At 36.5% G+C, this 22,977-nt stretch overlaps 1 protein-coding gene across 1 annotated transcript in view; it reads left to right on the forward strand.

Annotated features, from left to right (window-relative positions):
- Positions 1 to 22,977, forward strand: part of SMCHD1 (structural maintenance of chromosomes flexible hinge domain containing 1) — a 123,420-nt gene that overhangs the window by 97,402 nt on the left and 3,041 nt on the right. The window contains exons 43-47 of the mRNA XM_065932515.1: positions 693 to 802; positions 1,185 to 1,255; positions 7,992 to 8,163; positions 16,949 to 17,107; positions 17,405 to 17,507. Coding sequence (XP_065788587.1) covers positions 693 to 802; positions 1,185 to 1,255; positions 7,992 to 8,163; positions 16,949 to 17,107; positions 17,405 to 17,507 — 615 coding nt within the window. The remainder of the gene's footprint in view (positions 1 to 692; positions 803 to 1,184; positions 1,256 to 7,991; positions 8,164 to 16,948; positions 17,108 to 17,404; positions 17,508 to 22,977) is intronic.

The following is a 22,977-nucleotide window of genomic DNA, read 5'->3' on the forward strand; positions in this document are numbered from 1 at the left end:
ATCACATTAAGAATCCTTTATTTAAAAAAAGTATGAATTTGTTATTTAAGGCTAATGCTTGCTCTAAAAACTAGTTATCCTCCCTTCCTGGTCTTGTGCCTCCTACTGGGATTGAGTTAACTAGCTCTTAAAGCCACTCCACCCTCTACTCCTACCTGCACAATTTGGGGGAAGCTACCCTATGTGGGCAGGGGAAGCCCTGACACCCCAGTCAGCCTCCATCTCTTGAGTCTCATTGTTATCCCTGGATTTCAGTTGATCATTCTGTACACTGTGTCAGAGGATAGGTGGCCAGAGTACTGGGCTGCTTCTTTTCCATGTTCTCAGCCTTGGCCTTGCCCGTGCCCTCAGCCATTCTAGGGCCACTCTCCACATGAGACAGTCATGTCATTGGCATCCTAGTTTAGGGCCAGCTCGAGAGGCTGCATCTCTTCTTGTCAGAAATAAACAAAGCTTAGTTTATATCAATTTTACAAACTAATTGAGGACAGATAAAACTAAGAACAGGTACTTTTTTAATGGTAAATACTGTTTTCCTTTCCAAAGGCATAACAGTTAAGCATTTAGGAGTATTACCTGTGCGTAGGAAGCTGTGATCACAGAGATAATCAGTGTATTCGTATGTTTTTCATTATACACATATTTTTTGATGATAAGTTACATATTTTGTTTAAAACTTTTTTTAAATTCAGACCTCTACCTCATTACCGAAATGGAAGATTGTATTTTAAACCCATTGGAGACCCCGTCTTTGCCCGAGACTTGTTAACTTTTCCAGATAACGTAGAACACTGTGAAACAGGTAAAGGAAGTCATGACTTTTTTTATACAGATGTTATGCTTGTGATTCAGATACTTAAATTACTGATTATGGAAAATTATGTTCTTATTTAGTTTATAAATGATAGTTGTATTATTATTTACTTCTCTTACTTTTCCTATTAGAATAAAGTATTGAATAAAATTCTTGTGTTAGCATTATTTCTAAGAAAACTTGATAATAATATATGTTAAAATTTTTTAAAAATATGTCATTTTTGTTTTTCAACTGTTTCATGTGCAGTCATTGTATTTCAACTTCTGGGTACACAACAGTGTGCTCACCAGCAGAAGTCTGTGTTAATATTTTAATATGACCAAAAAAGATGTCATAATTTTAACATTTTGTTTGTTGAATTTTTTAGTATTTGGTATGCTGTTAGGAGACACTATTATTTTGGATAATTTGGATGCTGCCAATCATTACAGAAAAGAGGTATGTACTTGAATTCTTTTTTAATTTGTAGCTCCAATTTTACTGTGTGTTTTAAAATTTTATGTTAGAGATCTATAAAGAATTTTATTTTGAGATACATGTGCAAATGACAGCAATATCAATTTAAATCCTATAAATTGATAAGCAGCATGAATCTGAGCAAAATATATGAATGAATTTGCCAAGATGCAAATTAAGAGGAAATGTTTGCTGGCTGTGAGTTTCAACATCAATGTCCATTAATAGTGGTATTAAAAAGAGTTATCTCAGATAATGTTGTTGGAAACACAATTTGAGGCAGCCCTTGTTTATTGGTTGTTAGGGCTGTAACAAAGTACCACAGACTGGGTGGCTTAAACAGTAGAAATGTACTGTCTCACAGTTCTGCTGGCTTGAAATCCAAATTCAAGGTGTGAGAAGAGCCAGTTCTTTCCAGGGGTTATGAGGGAAGAAGTCTGTTCCATGCCTTTCTTCTTGGTTGGCCGATGGTCATTCTCCCTGCATCTGTTTGCATCTATGTATATGTACCCAAATTTCCCCTTTATTTAAGGACATTACTCATTGGATTAGAGCCCACTGTTATGACCTCATTTTAATTTGATCCTTAAGACCCAGTCTTCAATTCAGGTCACATTTTTGAAGAACTGGGGGGTTAGGACATCAACACAGGGATTTTAAGGGATACAATGTATCTGATAATACCTTTGCAGAGCATTTAGCAATACAAATGTTTATAGATTGCTACATAACAAACACTTCAAAAGTTAGTGGCTTTAAGCAGTAGCAGCATGTTAGTTCTCATTCCTTGCTGGGTTTCTCCAGGTAGTGTTGGCTACTTGCACTGGGATGGTGAAAGCTCCAAGCGCCTCCCTCACACAGCTGCCAGCTGATGCTGCTTGCCGCTGTGATTTAGCTAGAGCTGGCCAGAACCTCCTCTGGGGCTGCCACCTGCACCATTGTTCTCAGCCCCCCTTCATGGGTGTGTGAGGTAATGCCATTAAGGTTTTTAGAAACCTTTTTCCGCTAAGAGGATCTAGAAAGCAGTGCCTTAAATCTTTCTGAGGTCTTAACGTAGAAACATCCTTCACTTGACTTTGATTCCAAGGCTACGTTATACTGACTGTGCACTGGGTTTGATCTTAGCCCAGAGGCTCTCTGTTTCTTTTTCAACATTTTGTTGGCCAAACAGGCTGGGAAGGAAAAACAGTCCAACTGAGCAAGTTCTTGAATAGAAATATTTGAAATTATTTCTGAAAATGCATTAATTCCTACTTAGTTTATCTCCCATTTGTACTGTTTCATTCATAACTGACTACTGGCTGGGCACATGGCAGGGGTTGTAGGCTGGCAGACTTAGATCTCTCCACAGAAGCCACTCCTCGTGGCTGCTGGGGATTTTATCAGTGGCATCTGGGTCCTAAGAAGGAAAGTTAGAGTGGTGAAGACAGAAGTTACAGGTCTCTTAAGTCCCAGTGTCGGGAAGTGTATTTGGTTGGTCAGAATCTGGCCAGCCCATATCCAAATGGGGGAATAGGGAGTTTGGAATAGATTCTCTCCTTTCCGTGGGAGAGGCAAAGAAGATGCCACCTTCTTTGTATCATCATATATTAAGATAATTTATCTTACAGACATGCTGTCAAAAATATATCCATTAGAATGTTTAAGAATTTTTATTGGGAAACTTTAAAAGCAGTGTAAAGGCCATCAGTTAGGATTGCACCACTCCATTATGGTAATTTAGACAGTAGAATAGTATGTATCTATTAAAAAGATATAAAGCAGATTGACGTGTCCTAATGAGGAAGAGGTGCAAAATACATTGTTTCATTGAAAAGTTGCAAAATGATAATATACAAAGTTATGCCCTTTTGAAAATAAGCTTATGTAGTTTAAACAAGATGGAGAAAGCAATGGCCACCCACTCCAGTACTCTTGCCTGGAAAATCCCATGGGCAGAGGAGCGTGGTAGGCTGCAGTCCATGGGGTTGCGAAGAGTCAGACAGGACTGAGCAACTTCACTTTCACTTTTCACTTTCACGCATTGGAGAAGGAAATGGCAGCCCACTCCAATGTTCTTGCCTGGAGACTCCCAGGGACGGAGGAGCCTGGTGGGCTGCTATCTGTGGGGTTGCACAGAGTTGGACACAACTGAAGCAACTTAGCAGCAGCAGCAGTTTAAACAAGATGGGAGAATATATTGTATACTGTTGTATTTATTAAGAAAGATTAACCTTTCTATATTACTTTTAATAAGTTTTTCTTAATGAGGAAAGAAAGGCAATCTATTGTGAAGAAGGACCTTTCAGAGGGCTGTTGTCAAGACTGAATAAAATAAGAAAATAAGAAGTGAATAAAATTTCAGTAAAGGAATGATCTATTTGGATTTGAAATCCAAAGGTCTGAATTTGTTGATATAGAAGAAGTACTAAATTTAATAAATAATGGTGTTAGGGACTTGGAAATAGCAGGTGATAAACATGTATGTAAACATTATAGGCTTGCAAAATATTTTAGCTGAAAGTGAGTGAGAGTAGTTACTGAGGAGAAAACAGAAGTCAGTTTAAAATATGATCTAGTACCCTTAAATAGTGTATTATAAAGTCATGGATATCTTAAAATCATATAGTCTAATAATCTAGGTAAGAAACCTTAAGTACAAAACAAATAATGGTTCTGTTTCAAGTCATAGTACTAATTCATGGCAAAACTAGAACTACCCAGAACAGATTTTCTGCGGGCCCAGTTAGAAGAAATAGTAAGTGTGTCTTCAGTTTAGGAGAGCTAAATTAGTGAGATTACTGAAAATTAAACAACTAATTGGGGAAGAATATTTGGCGTCTTCATGAATGGTTCCTTATGAACTTAAAAATGGCTCTAATATACTATATCAGAAAATGGCTGTGGATGAGGAAGCTGCTGTATTCCAACGGTGATTAGCATGTTTATATGTCCTGAAATATAAGCCAGAAATCATACCCATTAGAAGTTATGGCAATGTATAATCTACTAGGAGAAGGTGAGTAGCTTACTAGTGAGGATGAATTAGCAAGTTGAGTAATAATTGGAAGATTCTGTCAATAGTTCAGTCTGTTATTTGAACACCTACAATGTATGAGACACAGTGAGGTGCTGTTAATTGTTGAATAACCAGCTCTGTTGAGTAGAGTGATGGCTTTTGCCAGCCCCCGCAGTGTGAATACTCATAACCTGGCTGACTTCCAGCTGACTCTGTGTGGTCATTGACTGAGGCGTTCAGGAGGACCTGGTTCTCATGAGCCAGTAAGTGCTGGTCCCAGCATATCACTAGCACAGTGCTAGGCTTTGAGGGTTATGCAGAAATGGACTAGACAACTCAGATAGCCAAAGGAAGTGCTAGCAGAGGTGAACTAACAGGCCATTTCAAAAGTCTCATTGTAGCTATATATCATTAAGATATCTTACTCTAAGAACTGGCAAGAAAGTAAGAATTCTAAGTGAAGGTGAGAACCCAGAGAGATGAACATAACACTGAAGCCTAATTTTTCTTTGAGAATATTTGTCAAACTAATGGAACTTGAGCATCAGTTGTCACTCCCTTGGAAGACTCAGAGGGTAAGACATACCAGAATGCAGAATCTGCTTGAAGAACCTCTTTCCTGGTAAATTAGAACCCCGAGAGGGCTAACCCTTGGCATAAGACTGAACAAAAGAAATGAGCTTGCCTCTTCCATCTCAACTCCAGGCATTTCTGGACTGAAACATAACTGCCTTTCTTGAACTTTAGCACTAAGTGGAAAATAAAAAACTATTTTCCTAGAGAATACATTAACAAATTGGTTGTCATGTATGTTGCAACTTGCATTCATAATACTTGAATGGTCTTCAAGGTAATACTTAAAGGTAAACATTTGATTTCATGTAATGCTGGACTTGTAGTATCCTTAGATATGTCATCAGAGCAAACAAAATTCTCTCTGAAAGAACATCTTTATCTTAAAGTTGAAGTAATTTCATATTGAACATAAGAGCAAATATTTTAAAATATTTAAAATATATAAATACATTATAAATACATAATGTTTGTTAATATTTAACAAATATCTATTAATAAAAATATCAAAACATTTTAAATATATTTCATAATATATTTTAAGAAAAAATATTGAATATAAGAGCAAGTAGATTTGAAAAAAATCAAAAAGAGCATCTAAAAATAAAAAGTATAATCAAAGTTAAATACTGGGCAGACTTAACAGCTTAATAGAAAATTTACTCAATTGAAAGATAGGTCAGAAAAATTATCCAAACTGCAGCCCAGAGAGAAGGAATATAGTAGAGAATCACTAAGGATAAGAGTTAGAAAATCTTTTTTTAAAAAGTTTAATCAGAGTGCCAAAAAGAGGAGGATAAAAGGATCATAGGTAATAACTGAAGAACTAATGGCTGAAAACTTTGAAGAACCAATGAAAAACATCAATTCATAGCTTCAAAAAAGTAATAGACCATATGTGACAAAAGCAGGGACAGCATTTGTTCCTCACAGTTCCAGCATAGTTCCTCATAGTGATGTCTTTGCTTCCAAAGTTTTGAATGAAATTACTCCATTTACCAAATATTGTTTTCAAACTCTTCTAAGAAATGGCTTTTATGACATCTCTTGGTCATATCATTAGGTTTCAGTAGTCTTTTTATTGTTTTCTCTTCATAAATTCTTCATGCCATTTATACTGATTCAACCCCTTGTTGATTCCATTCCTTGCTAATCCTTATAGCAGTTGCAAGTATTGCCCAGAACTGTAACTCTGTTTACTCACTGAATTTGCAAATGCTGTCCTGATCTTTTTCAGGTCAGTGGCAGCGGCCTTGCAAGCTGAGGCCTAGTGAGAGCTTAAGTTTTTTTTTTTAATGGTAAAATACATATAACAGAATTTAGCATCTAAATCATTTTTAAGTATACAATTTCACTGGTGTTATTATGTTCACATTGTTGTTCAGCCAATTTCCAGAACTCTCTTCCTTTTTGTAAAACTGAAATTGTACCCATTAAATAACAGCTTGTCATTTCCCCTTTCTTCTGTGCCATTTGAGAATTGGAAAACTGTCGCTTTAACCACAGGCCTATAACTCATACTGTCAGTGCATTAACAAGAGAAGACAAGAAATTTGAATGTGTTTATTATTTAAGATGGTGCTAAATCTGTAAAATCATCGCCTGAATCTGAGTTAATATCACAGTTATTTGATTTACTATATGTATGATTATTGGATAATAATAATATGGTAATAGTATGTGAATTCAGTCTGTATTTTTTTTACTCTGTATTTTTAATGTTCACTTTTAGAAAGCGTACAAATCCAAACCAAAACTAAGAAAGTAAGATGTGATACTTTATTTTACTAAAAGATTCACTTCACCAAAGAATTCACCACAGATTTTCTTCAAGTAGACATTCCATTTTATTTAAATTTTATAAGAAAATCTAATTTGGGAAAGCATCTGTCAGTTACCTTGGAATTATGTTAAAAGAATAAATATTAGTCATAATTTTCTATTACATGTCCTATTGCTTTTCATTTTGAAAATTGAATTGTATTTAATCTTTTATAATTCAGAAACTGCTTGATCTACTGTGTTAGATTGAATTAGGTGTTTCTACATGTTGCTAAATTGTCTTCTTTTCAGTCATTTTTTGATGTATGCATCCTGTTTCATTGTGTAGATGTGCCATACTTTATGTAACTTATTGAATGTGCAAGTTTCATACTTTCCATCATTAAGAGGATTTTTCAGTGTACATTGTTCACATCTGTGATGATTTTTTCTGGCATATTCTTAGAAGTGGAATTTTTGGGTCATGCAGATTGTTCATCTTTTTAGCACTTGTTATGTTTCCTCTGAGAACGGCTGTCCCAAAGCAGGTTAATATTAATACAAGGAGACACTTTCTCCAACATTCTGTCTGGGTGTGTGTTTTGTGTGTGTATTTTTAACATATTAAGTAGTGAAAATTCTCACTTGAGCTCCAAGTTATTTCAGTTTCACTTCCAGGGTTACCAGTGAATTTGAACATTTTTTTGTATGTATCTCCTAGACTTTTTTTTGAAAGCATATTCCTGAAGATCATGAAATACTAAATCTAGTGTTTTTCTTTTATTCCCTAGCTTCTCTGAAAAATTTAATTCTCGACTAACACTTTCTACTTCCCTTTCCATGTCTTAGGTTTTACTACATAATTCTAGTTCCCCCAGCTCTCAGATCACTGGCTCTTTTTCTTCCTACAGCTGACATCCTCTGAAGATTCATCCCTTTGCTCTTCAGTTTGTATTTTCTTCAGTCTAATACAATATTCTTTTTGCTACCCTTTGGCCATCTGGAAAACTTATGTCTAACAGAAGGAATCTAAACTAAGTAATACAGCCCAGATACTGCTTTGGGTTTCTAGACGCACACAAGTCTCTGGCTTGTCCGTCTCTCTTCCTTCCTCTTGTTAATCAAGCCATCAGTCTCAATTTCACTTTTTCTGTTTGTGTTTTCTCTGTTCTAGTTTAGGTAACACTTGTGAGGTAGTCTAATTCATCTCTCTGCCTCTCGTTTTCCCCCCGAGTCATCTTACACATCACTAGCTAATTAATTTTGCAAAAATAGTACCATGATCATTGTCATTTCTTATCTCAACCCTTAAATGATTTATCCTTTCTTAGAGCAGTTGAGTTAAATTTTATAGACTCACTAATTATATCCATTTACTTACAATAGGTTGTTAAAATTACACACTGTCCTACACTGCTGACCAGAGATGGAGATCGCATTCGAAGTAATGGGAAATTTGGGGGCCTTCAGAATAAAGCTCCTCCAATGGATAAACTCCGGGGAATGGTGTTTGGAGCTCCAGTACCAAAACAGTGCCTGATCTTAGGGGAGCAAATAGGTAGGTTAAATTAAGTACTTAATAATTTCTCATTTGATTTTAACCCTTTATTTGGACCTTATTTATTGAGACTCTAACATTGAAACTTAACCAGTAACACATACAAATAAGATGTTTTTATCCAGTACTTCTAGCTTTCTAACAGCAAATAGTTTTGAAATACATATATAGGAAGTAGGTTTTCCCTCCTGTTCTCATTCTTATCTGGAAATAAAGGAAAGATTTCCTTGTTGAATAAACTAGTATCTCATCAAACCATAATACTTCATTTTGTATCAAAGTTGTTAACTATCTAGATTCATCTTTCTGGTGTATGTGACATGCGACCTCCCTTCTGCAGGCTGTGTCTCCTTGTTTCTAGTCAGCTGATACAATTGTCTGTATGTCTGTGTTCTGAAGTGCTTATGCTTTACAGGAGGGTCCCAAATGGGCCATCACCTAAGAGCTGTTTGCTCTTAACTTTATATAGTTCTGATATGCTTGGATATCTACTTTCCCAGCAAAAAGTAGTTTGTTGCTAACTTAAGATAGTAAATTGTAGTTAAACTGTAACAAAGTTTATCATCTTAATTATTTTTAAATGGGTAGCTCACTAGTGGTAAGTGCATTCACACTCTTGTGCAACCAGTCTTCAGAAACCTTTTCATTTTATAAAATGGGAGCTCCATACCCATTAAGCAGCAACTCCCTGCCTCCCCTCTCATCACCTGCCCGCCACACAGGTTTCTGTCTTTGTGAATTTGACTCCTCCAGGCACCTCTGTGTGTATCAAATCAGAGTGTCCCTTTGCGACTGGCTAACATCACTCAGCGTCACGTCCTCCAGACATGTCAGTGTTGTCATTAACTCTGTGTGTCACGGTGTGTGTCAGAATTTCTTTTTAAGACTGAATAATGTTCTGTTGTATGAATATACACATTTTGTGGGTTTTTTAAGTATAGTATACATAGAGAAAAGTGCACATTTCAAAGCATACACATTTTTCACAAAATGAACATTGCTTCTGTATTAAGAAACAGAACGTTATCAGCCCCACAGAAGGCCTCCAGGCCTCTTCCAATCATAGCCCCATCCCTCTCAAAAGGATAACAATTTTTTTGACTTAAAAGAGCTTAATTAGTTTTTCCCATTTTTGTACTTATATCTACATGGAATTATACAAGTGATGGATTTTTGTGTGTCTGGCTTTGTTCAGCCCGTGTTGTGTGTGTGTGTAGTTGTAGTTCATTTTAATTGCAGGATAGTATCCCATTGTGTAAATACACCACAGTTTATTTCTTTATTATTATACTGCTGAGGAATTTGGGTAGTATCTAGCTTGGGGTTATTACTTCAACCCCCAACTATATTTAAGATAGTAACTGAGAAAGATGCTAGGAAGAAGGCTGTTTTGTACTCTTCATGAGAGAGTCAGGTGCAGCTGCAAGAGGAAACTGGGAGAGGCTCAGACAGACAAAGTCAGTGTAGTCACAGGTCCTAGGACGGGAGGCGCCACCTGCCACTCAGGGCCACGTGGAAGACACTGGGGTGGTCAGGATGCAGAAGACAGGCGCTCGGAGAATGCTTCTGCCTTTATGGGGGATTTACAAAGATGTAATGTAAAACCTGACTTGAGGAAATCACAAGTAGCAGTATTAGTGTCAAGGCAATGGCACTAAAAGCACAAAGATGAATTCATTTTTATATCAGATATATTTGATACTAGAGGCCAAAAGTTAACGAACTTGATACAGTAAATTACAAAATCAAAATTCTTAAAACTGCTGATTGTACAAAGACAGAAACCTTATTATGAGAAACCATTAATCCATGACAGGTTCTTAACATTTTCTACCTAATAAGTTGTAATATCAGTACCTTAGGTATTTATAGAATACGTCACAAAAAATGGTCATAAATTCAGTTGATCAAATTGCTACTCAGCTACAGTGAGACTACAAATTATAAAAAGCAAAATTTACTTATGATTTATTTTTAATGTAACAGAACTAAAAATAACTTATTCCTTTCCTCCCAAAGTAAGCTCAAATAGTAGATATTTAGAAACAACTATTTTGTCAAAAAAGTTTTAACTGTTAGAACAATGTTACACATTATATGTAGGAGGCATGAAAACCAAGATCAAACGTAAATCCACAGGCTTAATGTTTTTATTATTAAATGAGAAAAACAAGTTTAAGGATTCAACTCAAATGAGAGGAGGAAAAAAATACATCTCAAGAAACAAGTACAGCCAAATGAATTGGGGAAAAAAGAAAACCTTTCTATCGAATAATATAATTCCTGAAGGTGGTCTTTGGGCAAAATAAATACAAAAAGTAATGGCTCCAAGAATACATTCAGACAGAAATTTCTTAGTTTTCTGTAATATTATAAATACTTTTAGTATGTCCAAATAAAATGGACTACATGGCGGAAAATTGCAAATCAAATGAACAAAATTGATTTAAATAAGGCAGAAAAACTTATATAGACCATTTCCTGAGGATGTATTCAGAAAGCTAACTCCATCCTATAGGTTTTTCATGAGTGAATTTCAAATATAATTTGTTTCAGAATATAGATAAATATGGAGATCACTCAGGCTATATTATGAAACTGATAGCAAAACTGTTTCCAAAAATGGCACAGGCAAAGAAAACTTCTGTGACCACTCTTCAGCTGTATTCAGGAAGTTGTTAGCACAGTAGGGCAGAAATAGAAAGCTTAATCTTGAAAGGAACACTTTATTGTTCCCTTTATCTACAGTGGTATGGCCCCAGATATGTGCATGGCTTGCTTCTTTTTTTTCCTGTTGTGTAATGTCACACCTTCATGGACTTCTCTGACTAGCTGATCTAAAATAGAAGCACCTACCTTGGAGAAATGGGCTTCTTGACATACAAGTACTGGCAGATGTGAGAAAAGAAAACATTTTATAGGTTTTTTTTTTTAAGTTTACATGATTTTAAAGCTCCTTGAAGAAAACAGAAGGGCAAATGACAAACTAGGGGGAAATTGCATATATGGTAGACAAAGGTGTTGTAGGAAGTCTCATTAAAAGCAGCCTTTAAAAAGCAAGAGAAAGGACAAAGATTAACAAAAATGGATGACGTGAATAAGCAATTTTCAAGGGAATAATAATAGTTACTTTTGGAGGGCTTATTATGTCCCACATAATGTTAGGAAGCTTATCACTTGAATTTCATTTACTACTGTTCTCCTCATTTTACAGATGAGGAATTTGAATCTTTAAAAGGTGAGATAACTTTCCCAAGTTCAGGATAGTATATGCGTTCATTTGTCCAGTGACACAGGAGAGTAGAAAGAAAATATTTTTTTCCTATAATTTTTTCCTGTGTAATTGAGATAATTTACTTCTCCATTACCCTTTTCTGTATATTTCCAGATCTGCCTCAGTGTGTGTCACTTTTATAATCACAAAATGTTACCAATAGGTGTTGGGTTTTTTTTTTTAACTAATTGTTTTTAATACTCATTTTCTTTGAACCAATAATTGATCTTATAGGAAAGAAGCCTAAGTAAACAGTTCTAAATACAAACAAGACTTTTTTTTCCCTTTCTCAGATAGATAGTATAGCCTTGTTTTTTAAGGAAAACATAAGAAATGTTAAATGCTTTAATTGAATTTATGAGAGATGTCTATTAAAATTTCATTTGGAAAGTACATAGGAAATATAATTACAAAAATCACACATGTTAAAAATCAAACCTGCAGGCATGTGGGATGAAAACAAAAAAGTGAGGTGGTAGACCTATCAGTTTTTTCCCAATCTCTCTGCTTTCTGTATTAGCCTGAGTTTTCTGTAGAGATCATATAAGTAGAAATAACTTTTTTAAAATATTAAAACAAAATAACTCTGAACATTGTAGAAGCCAGGATATAAGTAAGAAAGGAGAGTTGTTAGTAGCAACTGAAGAAAGAAAAAGCATTTTAAAATTTCCAGTAAATAATCAATGTGTAGTTTATAATTGTGACATCATCAGTCTCATTAACACTTTCATATACTCCAAATACATAGTATGCACCTGGCCAGCCTAGACATTTATGTTTTATTATGTCATGCTTAATTTGTTAATTCTAATATTTAACTTCTCCATTCATTTATTGGGTTTTGTGTTGTTTTAAGTAAAACTATTCTTAATTTTTTTATATTCTTAATATTTTTAAGAGGTAGCAACCAAGATTATTGAAGGTTTGTGGTTTTCAGGACAAAGATATTTTGTTCTGTTTTATACTTAACTGAAAATTGAGCAGATTGAATGCCTGTGGACCTATCTACTAGCCACTCCTGTTTCATCTACACCCATCCCTCTGTCAGCTTGCCTCCTTCCTGTTCGCCCTGCTGAATGCTTTTGGAACAGATCAGAGCAGAAGTTCTAGTAAATTTTTTTACCAATTTTTTTTACCCAGTTTACAAGTATTTATCATTTTTTTGCCAATGCAGAACAGAAAGTTTGAAGAGAACTAAATGCTACTGAATAAAATCTACTTACCTGTCTCACTGCTTGCATCCTCCAGTGGTGAGAAGATTGCTTCTGCCTTCTTCAGTTCAGTCACTCAGTCATATCCAACTCTTTACGACCCCTGAACCGCAGCACGCCAGGCCTCCCTGTCCATCACCAACTCCTGGAGTCCACCCAAACCCATGTCCATTGAGTTGGTGATGCCATCCAACTGTCTCATCCTCTATCATCCCCTTCTCCTCCTGCCTTCAATCTTTCCCAGCATCAGGGTCTTTTCAAATGAGTCAGCTCTTCACATCAGGTGGCCCATGTATTGGAGCTTCAGCTTCAAAATCAGTCCTACCAGTGAACACCCAGGACTGATCTCCTTTAGGATGGACTGGTTGGATCTCCTTGCAGTCCAAGAGACTCTCAAGAGTCTTCTCCAACACCACAGTACAAGAACATCAATTCTTTGGCAGTCAGCTTTCTTTATAGTCCAACTCTCACATCCATACATGACCACTGGAAAAACCATAGCCTTGACTAGACGGACCTTTGTTGACAAAGTAATGTCCCTGCTTTTTAATATGCTGTCTAGATTGGTCATAACTTTCCTTCCAAGGAGTAAGTGTCTTTTAATTTCATGGCTGCAATCACCATCTGCAGTGATTTTGGAGCCCAGAAAAATAAAGTCAGCCACTGTGTCCACTGTTTCCCCATCTATTTGCCATGAAGTGATGGGACTGGATGCCATGATCTTAGTTTTCTGAATCTGCTTTGTTAGCAACCCCAAATACTTGTCTAGTAACAGCTCTTCAGATATAGGTATTTTCAACTATTTTGCATTATTTTTCGTAGTGTTGTTTCTTTCCCTGGATACATTGAAATAATCTATATATCTTTGTTAATAAATAGCATATAGAAATGAACACATTGTGATTTGAGTTTTTGTCCTTTCATTTGAACTAATTTTATATTTTAAAGTATTTTTTCACTATTTTCATAGTAAAGCATCATTAGTTTTTTCCTATATAATTAAAAATTTCAAACAACATATAATGCATGAGCTCTAAAATCATTTATAAACAGAATTAAATATGAATTTTTGGTTTTTCTCTTTGGTGAAATTTTATTAAATAAATTAAAGACTTTTTTATAAACACCATGGTAAATAGGAATTCCATTTCATATCAAAAAATTGGGAATTGCTAAGGCATATTAGCTAAAAGTCCTCCAAGCTGAGCTTCAATAGTATCTGAACCAAGAACTTCCAAATGTACAAGCTGGATTTAGAAAAGGCAGAGGAACCAGAGATCAAATTGTCAACATCTGCTAGATCATAGAAAAAGCAAGGGAATTCCAGAAAAACATCTGTTTCATTGACTCCACTAAAGCCTTTGTCTGTGTGGATCATAATAAACAGTGGAAAATTCTTAAAGAGATAAGAATACCAGACCACCTTACCTGCCTCCTGCGAAACCTGTATGCAGGTCAAGAAGCAGCACTTAGAGCCGGACATGCAACAACAGACTGTTTAAAATTGGGAAAGAAGTACATCAAGGCTATGTATTGTCTCCCTGCTTAATTTAACCTGTATGCAGAGTACATCATGCAAAATGCCAGGCTGGATGAAGCACAAGCTGGAATCAAGATTCCCGGGAGAAATATCAGTAACCTCAGATACGCAGATGACACCACCACTACGCAGAAAGTGAAGAGGAACTGAAGAACCTCTTGAAGAAAGTGAAAGAGGAGATTGAAAAAGCTGGGTTAGTAACTCAGCATTTCAAAAAACGAAGATCATGGCATCCAGTCCCATCATTTCATGGCAAATAGATGGGGAAACAATGGAACAGTGACAGACTTTATTTTTTTGGGCTCCAAAATCACGGCAGATGGTGACTGCAGCCGTGAAATTAAAAGATGCTTGCTCCTTGGAAGAAAAGCTATGAAAAACCTAGGCAGCATATTAAAAAGCAGACTCATCACTTTCCCAACAAAGGTCCATCTAGTCAAAGCTATGGTTTTTCCAGTGGTCATGTATGGATGTGAGAGTTGGGCCATAAAGAAGGCAGGGTGCTGAAGAACTGATGCTTTTGAAATGTGGTGTTGGAGAAGACTCTTGAGAGTCTCTTGGACTGCAAGGAGATCCAACCAGTCCATCCTAAAGGAAATCAGTCCTGAATGTTAATTGGAAGGACTGATGCTGAAGCTGAAACTCCAGTACTTTGGCCATCTCATGTGAAGAGCTGACTGATGGGAAAGACCCTTGACGCTGGGAAAGATTGAAGGCAGGAGGAGAAGGGGACGACAGAGGATGAGATGGTTGGATGGCATCACCGACTCAATGGACATGAGTTTGAACAAGCTCTGGGAGATGGTAAGGGACAGGGAAGCCTGATGTGCTGCAGTCCATGGGTTGCAAAGAGACACAACTGAGCAACTGAACAAAAACAGCAAAGGCATATTGAGTTAAGTTGCTTCTGTCCATCTTAGGCATAAAATATTTCCTGTTAGTGTTCCATTTAATAGAAAGTATTTAATACTCCATCTTTCAGTTTTATAAATAGCAAGTTGATTAATATAAAGCTCTTGAATATACTGTTTCTTGAGTATTTAAAAGGTAAAAGAACCTCATGACTTACAAAGTTAAGTAGGATTCAACCCTTAATGACTTAAAATTTTTGTATATTATCTTCTGAATTAGGCAGCATCCCTGACATATGGGTCTGGACATCATTTTGTACCTCATTCACATAGAAAATAAGTACTATTTTATGCACATAGAAAAATGAAATTAGAAGTACTGTCAAACCAGAAAACCAGAGACTTTTTTTAGTGGCCACCTTTGAGTTCCCAATAAGTCATAAGGAATTAAGACACATAAGGACTTTGTCATTACTGAATTACACATATGGAATTCATATTTAAATATATATGAATATGCTCATAAGTTTTCATAGGGGTGTGTGCGTGCTTACTCATTCCCAGAAAGCTGGATAGTTTTTTTAAATACTGTTATTGACCCTTAAAGTATAGAAAATCTCATATATCATGTACTCTTGACTAAATTGATTTCTTCCACAAGTTCATATGTAAACCCACTGTATATATTTATTAAACATATGGGTGTTTGTATGCCTGTTCCCATCAACACTGAACATTTTTGTGTGACTAGAGTCTCAAAGGGTCAAATAGTAAACATTTTAGTCCTGTGAGCCAGGAGACAAAATTGACGGTGTTATGAACATATTTATATAACCGTTTAGAATGGAATAACTTAAAACTGTATAAACCATTCTTAGCCCGTGGACTAAAGTATAGCCAGTGTATTTAACCTATAATGTCTAGTAATTCATACAAACAGGCAATAAATAGTCTCAAACTTGACCAATGTATTTTTAAACAAAGTAAAGAAAGTTAAGTTTTGTGAAAGCTAAGTGTCAAGAGTGTTTGAAAGCTGTGTTTAAGGAAATGACCATGTCTATTGGAAGCAATAATTTTCTAATAATGCCATGTTTAATGCATTCTTCCCCCCACCCCAAATTTTTGTGGAATTAGATTGAATACTGAATATCAAACAGGATGTAAACACTGATGGAGAGTGATTTTTTTTTTTTTAATTGTGGTAAAAGTCACATTCAGTTGAGTCCAGTGACTCAGTCATGTCTGACTCTTTGCAGCCCCATGAACTGCAGCACACCAGGCTTCCCTGTGTATCACCAACTTCCAGAGCTTGATCAGCCTCTTGTCTATCAAGCTGGTGATGCCGTCAAACCATCTTACCCTCTGTCACATAAAATGTACTATTTCAGCCATATTTAAACTATACAGCTCAGTGGCACTGAGTACGTTCATGTTGTTGTGCAACTCTCACCATCATCCATGTCCTGAATTTTTCACTTTCCTAAACTGGAACTCTGTCCCCATTGAATACTAAGTCCCCATTCCCCTCCAAACCTCTCTTCCATCCACTAGCCCTTGGCATCTACTCAGTGTACTTTCTGACTGAATTTGACTATTCTAGTTACCTCATGTAAGTGGAGTCAAACAGTAGTTGTCTGCACCTAATGTATATTGGAATGCATTTTAAGGTTAATATATGTACAATAAATTTATTAAAGTCAAGCAGCTGAAGAAAATTAAGATTTAATAAGCACCAGTCTTGTGCCAGGGTCTAAACTGTGACTTTTTCTTTCATCTGTTTACTGTGAACGTTGGAAGTAGTTCCATGTGTTACCGTAACACAGCACCCAGTGTTGCTGGCTCTTCTTTCCTGACATAGTGCTCTGATATGATAGCAGTAGTTTGAATCGCATGTCTGGTTTCTTTGTAGATCTTCTTCAGCAGTACCGCGCTGCTGTGTGCAGGCTGGGCAGCGTGAACGAGGACCTCAACGGGCAGCTGAAGTACCTTCACACTCCCGACATGAAGAGGAAGAAACAAGAACTTGATGAACACGAAAAGAATCTCAAACTGATAGAGCAAAAACTAGGTACTGTACTTTCTGCGAGATCTTTCTCTGCATGAAGATAGTGTGCGTGATTAGAGAGAACTGAGCTCCACGAAGAAAGAGCGTGAATGACCCAGAACTTAAATCATAGACACTCTCGACCTCTGGGTGAACTGACAAGTGTTTGTAAGCTATTCTCTCAGCAGTCATAATAAGAAGCATTCCCAGTATTATTTATTAATTCTTCTTCTATAAATTAAGAGGTATTTGCTTTCATTGCTTATAATAATTCTGGTCTTTTAAAAGTTAATTTTCTCTGTTTTCTTTCTGTCTTTGCAGGAATGACTCCCACACGTAAATGTAATGATTCACTGCCTCATCCAGTGACAGACTGTCCAGTTCCTCCCAAAAGAATAAGAAGAGAGGCTGCAAGACAAAACAGGTGAGGCTACTGTGCCCTCAAAGCTCTTGGCTCATCATACTTTAAAAATAGCATGAGGGTGTTTACTTGCCTACTTTGAACCAGAATTAATTTTGTTTTCGTTTTAACCGAATTGAGTGATGGCTAATGAAAATAAGATGGAATTATTTTATATTTCCTCCTATGATATTCTAAAAAATCATTTTCTAAAAGATTTTTTGCAGATTATTTGAAAACTTTCAAGCACATTGCATTCTGCTTTTTAGGCTCAGCAACTTGACAAGTATGGACTATGCAGAATCACTCGTACATTGCTCATTTAAAAGTTGCTTATAGTTTATGGTTTGGAAAATCACATACCATTTGCACAGCTCACCAAGAAGCCAGCAGAGCCATCTGCAGCCTAACTAAATGAAGAAAATTGTCCATTTCAGATTAGATACTAGTAAGGCCATCCCACAGAAAGGCCCATAGTACTGGGGTTTCTTGTACATTATCACGAACGTTCATTCAGACTCTACCTGCGTAAGTTTCTGCTACTGACCTTTGATGAGTTCCACTGAGACCATGATATTTAGAATTGGTATAATTCCATGCCCTCTCCATCTATGTATTCTGTGTTTATTGTAACTGTTTGATTATTTTGTGCTCTGTGTTCCTGGGTAAATAAACGTGACATGGTTCTTGCCCCCATAGGAGGTCTGTAATCTTGTACAGAAGAGGGACAGTTCAAAAAAGTAAACCTTTTTCTGTATGTAAAAATACAGAATGATGTTAAGTTTTTACAGAAGAACAGAGGATGAAGTGATACAGAACAATAGGAGAACATGATTGGCTGTCTAGGAAGATGCATTTTAGCAGAGAACTGAAGGATGGGAATCCAGCTCTGTAGGGATGGCTTATAGTCAGAGGAAGAAGAGGCGTGAAAGCTCTGAGAAAACATGCCTGGCATGTCTGAGGAACTGTAAAGATGCTTGTGAGCCTAAAGGATAGTGGGTAAGAGGGAGGAGCCCCTAAGATGTGGTTGGCGAGCTAGACGGAAGCCGTAGTATGCCTCTTCCCAAAATAGTATCTTGAAGAAATGACACCAGGTCCTTACAGTGAACATTGATAATATTCATGTAGAAAAGACATGTTCATTCTTTCCTTACATGAACATTCTGGGTAACCAAATAACTGGAGAAAGTTCTTTATAGAAGTTATTCTTTATAAAGTTCTTTATATGAGAATAAAGTATATAAGAAGTCTTACAAAATTAAAACATCACTTTTTTGCCATTCCTAATAAAATAATAGGTTTTAGGCGGTAATAATCTATGGATACACAAATGATTAGATAAAAAATTGAGGGGGGAACTTAATGGAAAGATCAGATTGACACTCCTGAATCCATTGATTAAAAAGCAGAATATTTGCTATTATGTGATTCAGTAAGAAATAACCTGAATCTAATGAAGCTTCCACTCAGTCTTTCTCAGCTGGAGTTCTGTGCAGGAATTGAGCACTGCAGAAAACCGTGACACTCCTGGGACAGTTCACACAGCTGGCGTTCTTGATGAATAAAAGGAGGTTAATTCATTGCATGGAACAGATACCTTAAGGTGTTAGAGCGTAAATCTCTCATGAGTTGGAGAAGGGCCCTCAATTTAACTGCAAAAGTATACAGAAAAGAAGAGAAATTTAGGAACAAGTTAAATGATGCCACCAGGCAGCAATTAGCCAAATCTAGAATGTCAAGAATGGGACACTGTAAATGATGATTTTGTTAATAAATCAGTGACATTAAAAGAAATGTAGGGAGGGACTTCCCTGGTGGCACAGTGAGTAAGAATCGGCCTGCCAATGCAGGGGACATGGGTTCGATCCCTGGTCCAGGATGATTGTACGTGCCACAGAGCAGGTAAGCCCATGCGGCACAACTACTGAAGCCCGTGTGTCCTAGAACCCTTGCTCCAGAACAGAAGCCACTGTGATGAGAAGCGTGCATGCTGTAGCAAAGATACCTAGGGAGAAGGATGAACCATTGGTTATAGAGTAAAAGTAACTGAAAGGTGTAACCGTCAAGTGCATATTGTACAACTTCTTTGGACCTGGATTTGAATCTTCAAGATGATAATTTTGAAAAAATTTGGGTAAATTTTCAATCACCTGGATATTATAGATATATTGAGGAGTTGTGATTTTTGTGTATAGCAGCATCATAGAGTTTACAGTAAAATAAATATACAGTTAGAAGTATGTACAGAGGTATTTAACAAATAATATGATGTCTGGGATATATTCTAAAACACTAGAAGACAAAAAAGTGATACCAAATCAAAACAAGAAAGGGCAAAAGTTTATTATTTCTTCTGCTTTTCTGTAGGCTTGCCATAAATGGTAGAGAAGTATTTTATGGTAGGCGGGGAACATTTTTCCAGTTTTTTAAGAGACCAAGTGAGGAAGTTCCTGCCAAGCAGTTCTAGACTAAAGTCCATGTTATAGGCTCTCTTGCATGGACTTACTACAGTTAAGACTTAGAGTCACTGCAGAACTACAACCGATGCCATTGATCTGGAACTTGTTAATTAAGATTTTGTAGCAATTCAGAGGTGGTATGGGCTATGTTTCTTTTTTTAGTTTGTTAGTAATGGTATTTAGTAATAGTAATGGTATTTTCATTAAAGTAATGCATGTATATAAATCAAATGATGTATGTATATAGTATACTGTATAACGTGAACTACACATATAATTTAACATTTTCTAGGCACCATTTTAAAAGAAACAGCGAGATTAAATTTTAATAGTATATTTTATTGAACGCAGTATACAAAGTATTGTCATTGCAATATACTGCCAGTAGTATAGAAATTACTAATGAGATATTTAAAATTCTCTTTCATACAAAGTCTTCAGAATTCAGAGGACAGCAAATCTGTTAGGACTAGCCATATTGCAAGTGCTCTGGAGCCACACGTGGCTCGTGGCTCCCAGACTGGACAGCACAGCTGTCGAAAGAGCTCCTGGTGATGAGATCTTATTCCTCTGTACCCTTACCATCCTGGTTCCCATAGGCAGCCTTGGTTTTAACTGCTTTAGTTATTCTGTTGTTGCCTCCCTGTTTGGTACACATTTACATATGTCAGTCTTGTTTTTTCAGTTTTCAGACAGTGCAGCCCACCCAGCACCTTGGTGTGGAGGTCTGTCTTGCATTGCTCATCTCATGACTTTTGGGTTAAATTGTTCTGAATTATTTTAGAAATTTCCCTTTCTTGTAGTTATTTGGTTACGTTCTCTCCTGCAACCATCAACGAAGACCTCTGCTTTTTTCAAAGTTATTAAGTGATAAGCAACATATATTATTATGGCTCTGATGATGATATAGGCAGAATTGTTTGCTAGGATTACATTTCCTTCTGTAAGATTCTAATGTCATGACCCTACTTAGGCCACCAGTGTCCAAACATCAGAGTCAAGTAAATCGAAACCATCAGTTCTTAAAATCATGTTGAATTTTAATCCAGTACTTATTTAGACTATTTCTTGAATGTTGTTAATGTCTCTGGAGTTTCTAATATTCTTTCTTTTTTCTTTCACTGTGTAACTTGATCATGTATTCTTCCACCTGCTTTAGTAACTGTTACTAGTAACCCTGTAGGTCTTCTGAGTCCTCCTTGGCTGCTCTCTTGGGTTGAATCCCTTGTTTCTTGGCTTTCTTGGCTTCATTGTCATTCTCTTATAACTTCTTAGGAAAAGTGTATAGATAGAAACTGCATGTCTGAATCTGTCTTCCTCTGCCTTCACATTTGATTGAGGTTTTCTGGGGATTGCAGAATAGAAACAAGGCTGGAATATCAAGGAGGAGGTTCTGGGAATAATCAAGAGACAGTGGGACACAGTCTGCCTGGTGGAACCTTGAACTCAGCCAGAGAAGTCCAGCCCAAAACAGGAGGGAGCGAAATGGAAAAGGAGAGAAAACAGAGTCTAGACCATGCCAGGTTTTCAGCCCCAGGCTTTGAGAGCTCTGTTCTCTTGTTTCTCGGTATTAACACTCTCACCAGGAAGTTAGATAACAACGTTAATTAGTTAATTAAAAGTTGGTATCATGGCTTCCGATGTAGTCTGGTGGCACCCTAGAGGCTTGTCTGTTGCCAGCATCTACAAACTAGCAACCTGCTAGTTGGCTCTCCACCCATACCCTTAAAGCCTTCTTGCCCACTCCCCTGCTCCCTCATCCCTTAAAATTCCTACTCAGAGAGCAGCCTTAATGGGAAAACAGTTCTATTTTTATTAACAGTAGACTAAATCCAGACCAGCAGCACAGTCCTTTTTCTTAAATGTAATTGTACAGCTGAGAGTCATCATGCATATGAGGGGGGTCAACAATATGTGAGGGGAAATACAAGATAAATAACAAAACCAACCCTGGAAGATGATTCAGCTGAACTCTTAAAAAAAACTGTGTAGTTTCTGATTAGATTGTGGAAGGAGTTACATTCGTGAAACCAAGAGGCTATTAGGAGAAAAATTTAGCCAGAACAGGATTACAGATCCCATTGCTGAAATTAAAACCCTTAGAGGACAGCAGCAGAAGCCAGGCGAAGAGGGGGGAAAATATGTGAAGTGAAAGGGGAAGATGTAGAGAACCAATTCAGACTATCAGGAATCCTTGAAAGAAGAAAATGAAGAAGAAACAGCATGTGGAAGAGAATTTCCAGGGATGAAAGGGCCTGTTGAAGGCCCAGTACAATGACTGACAAAAGAGAACACCAAGAAAATTCATAACAAATTGGTGGAATAACAAGAAAAGGGGGAAGAGTGTAAATGTTTTCAGAGAGAGATCCATATTGTCAGTACAGCTTTTTGCATACACAAAAGACAAACATAAAAAAGCTGTTGTCATCAAGCTTTGTGGTGGCAGATGAGAAGATGTAGGTTGCAAATTTGCTGTATTCTAGACTGTGGCTTCCTGTTTATATCCTGCTTATCTTTGGGAAATCTAATGTCACTTTAAATTAAATCAAGGTTTAATTAGTAATTTTCTCATCCCTAGTCTCTACCTGTTCTCTGTAAATCACACTATATCAAAAATGTTACTGCATTTGAAATGAAAGTATCTTTAATATTGAAATAGTGATTTCATCCTTACAATGGAAAACAAATTCAGCAGGAGGAAATAGCAACGTAATGTATGTGTTAATATGTTATTATTAGTGTTTGTGTATTACGTATTTACATATTGTTGGCTTTTATAGTGATTATATACCATATTTCATCAACTATAAGATGTCAGTAATTACTAGAAGCATCATTATTCCATGAGGCACTGAAAGAAAACACTGCAGATGAACTCATGACATTATAAGGTGGATTTCAGAGATGTTATATGTGGGGAAATGTGGATTTTAGAATCAACAGAATATACCTAGCAGTATATATTATGCAGTAGACTCATTTTCTTCAGTGGAGACTTAGGTTTTCTAATCGATTTTCTGCTCATAAAGATTACA

Source organism: Muntiacus reevesi, chromosome 4 (assembly GCF_963930625.1).
Source record: "Muntiacus reevesi chromosome 4, mMunRee1.1, whole genome shotgun sequence".
In the NCBI taxonomy this organism is placed as follows: domain Eukaryota; kingdom Metazoa; phylum Chordata; class Mammalia; order Artiodactyla; family Cervidae; genus Muntiacus; species Muntiacus reevesi.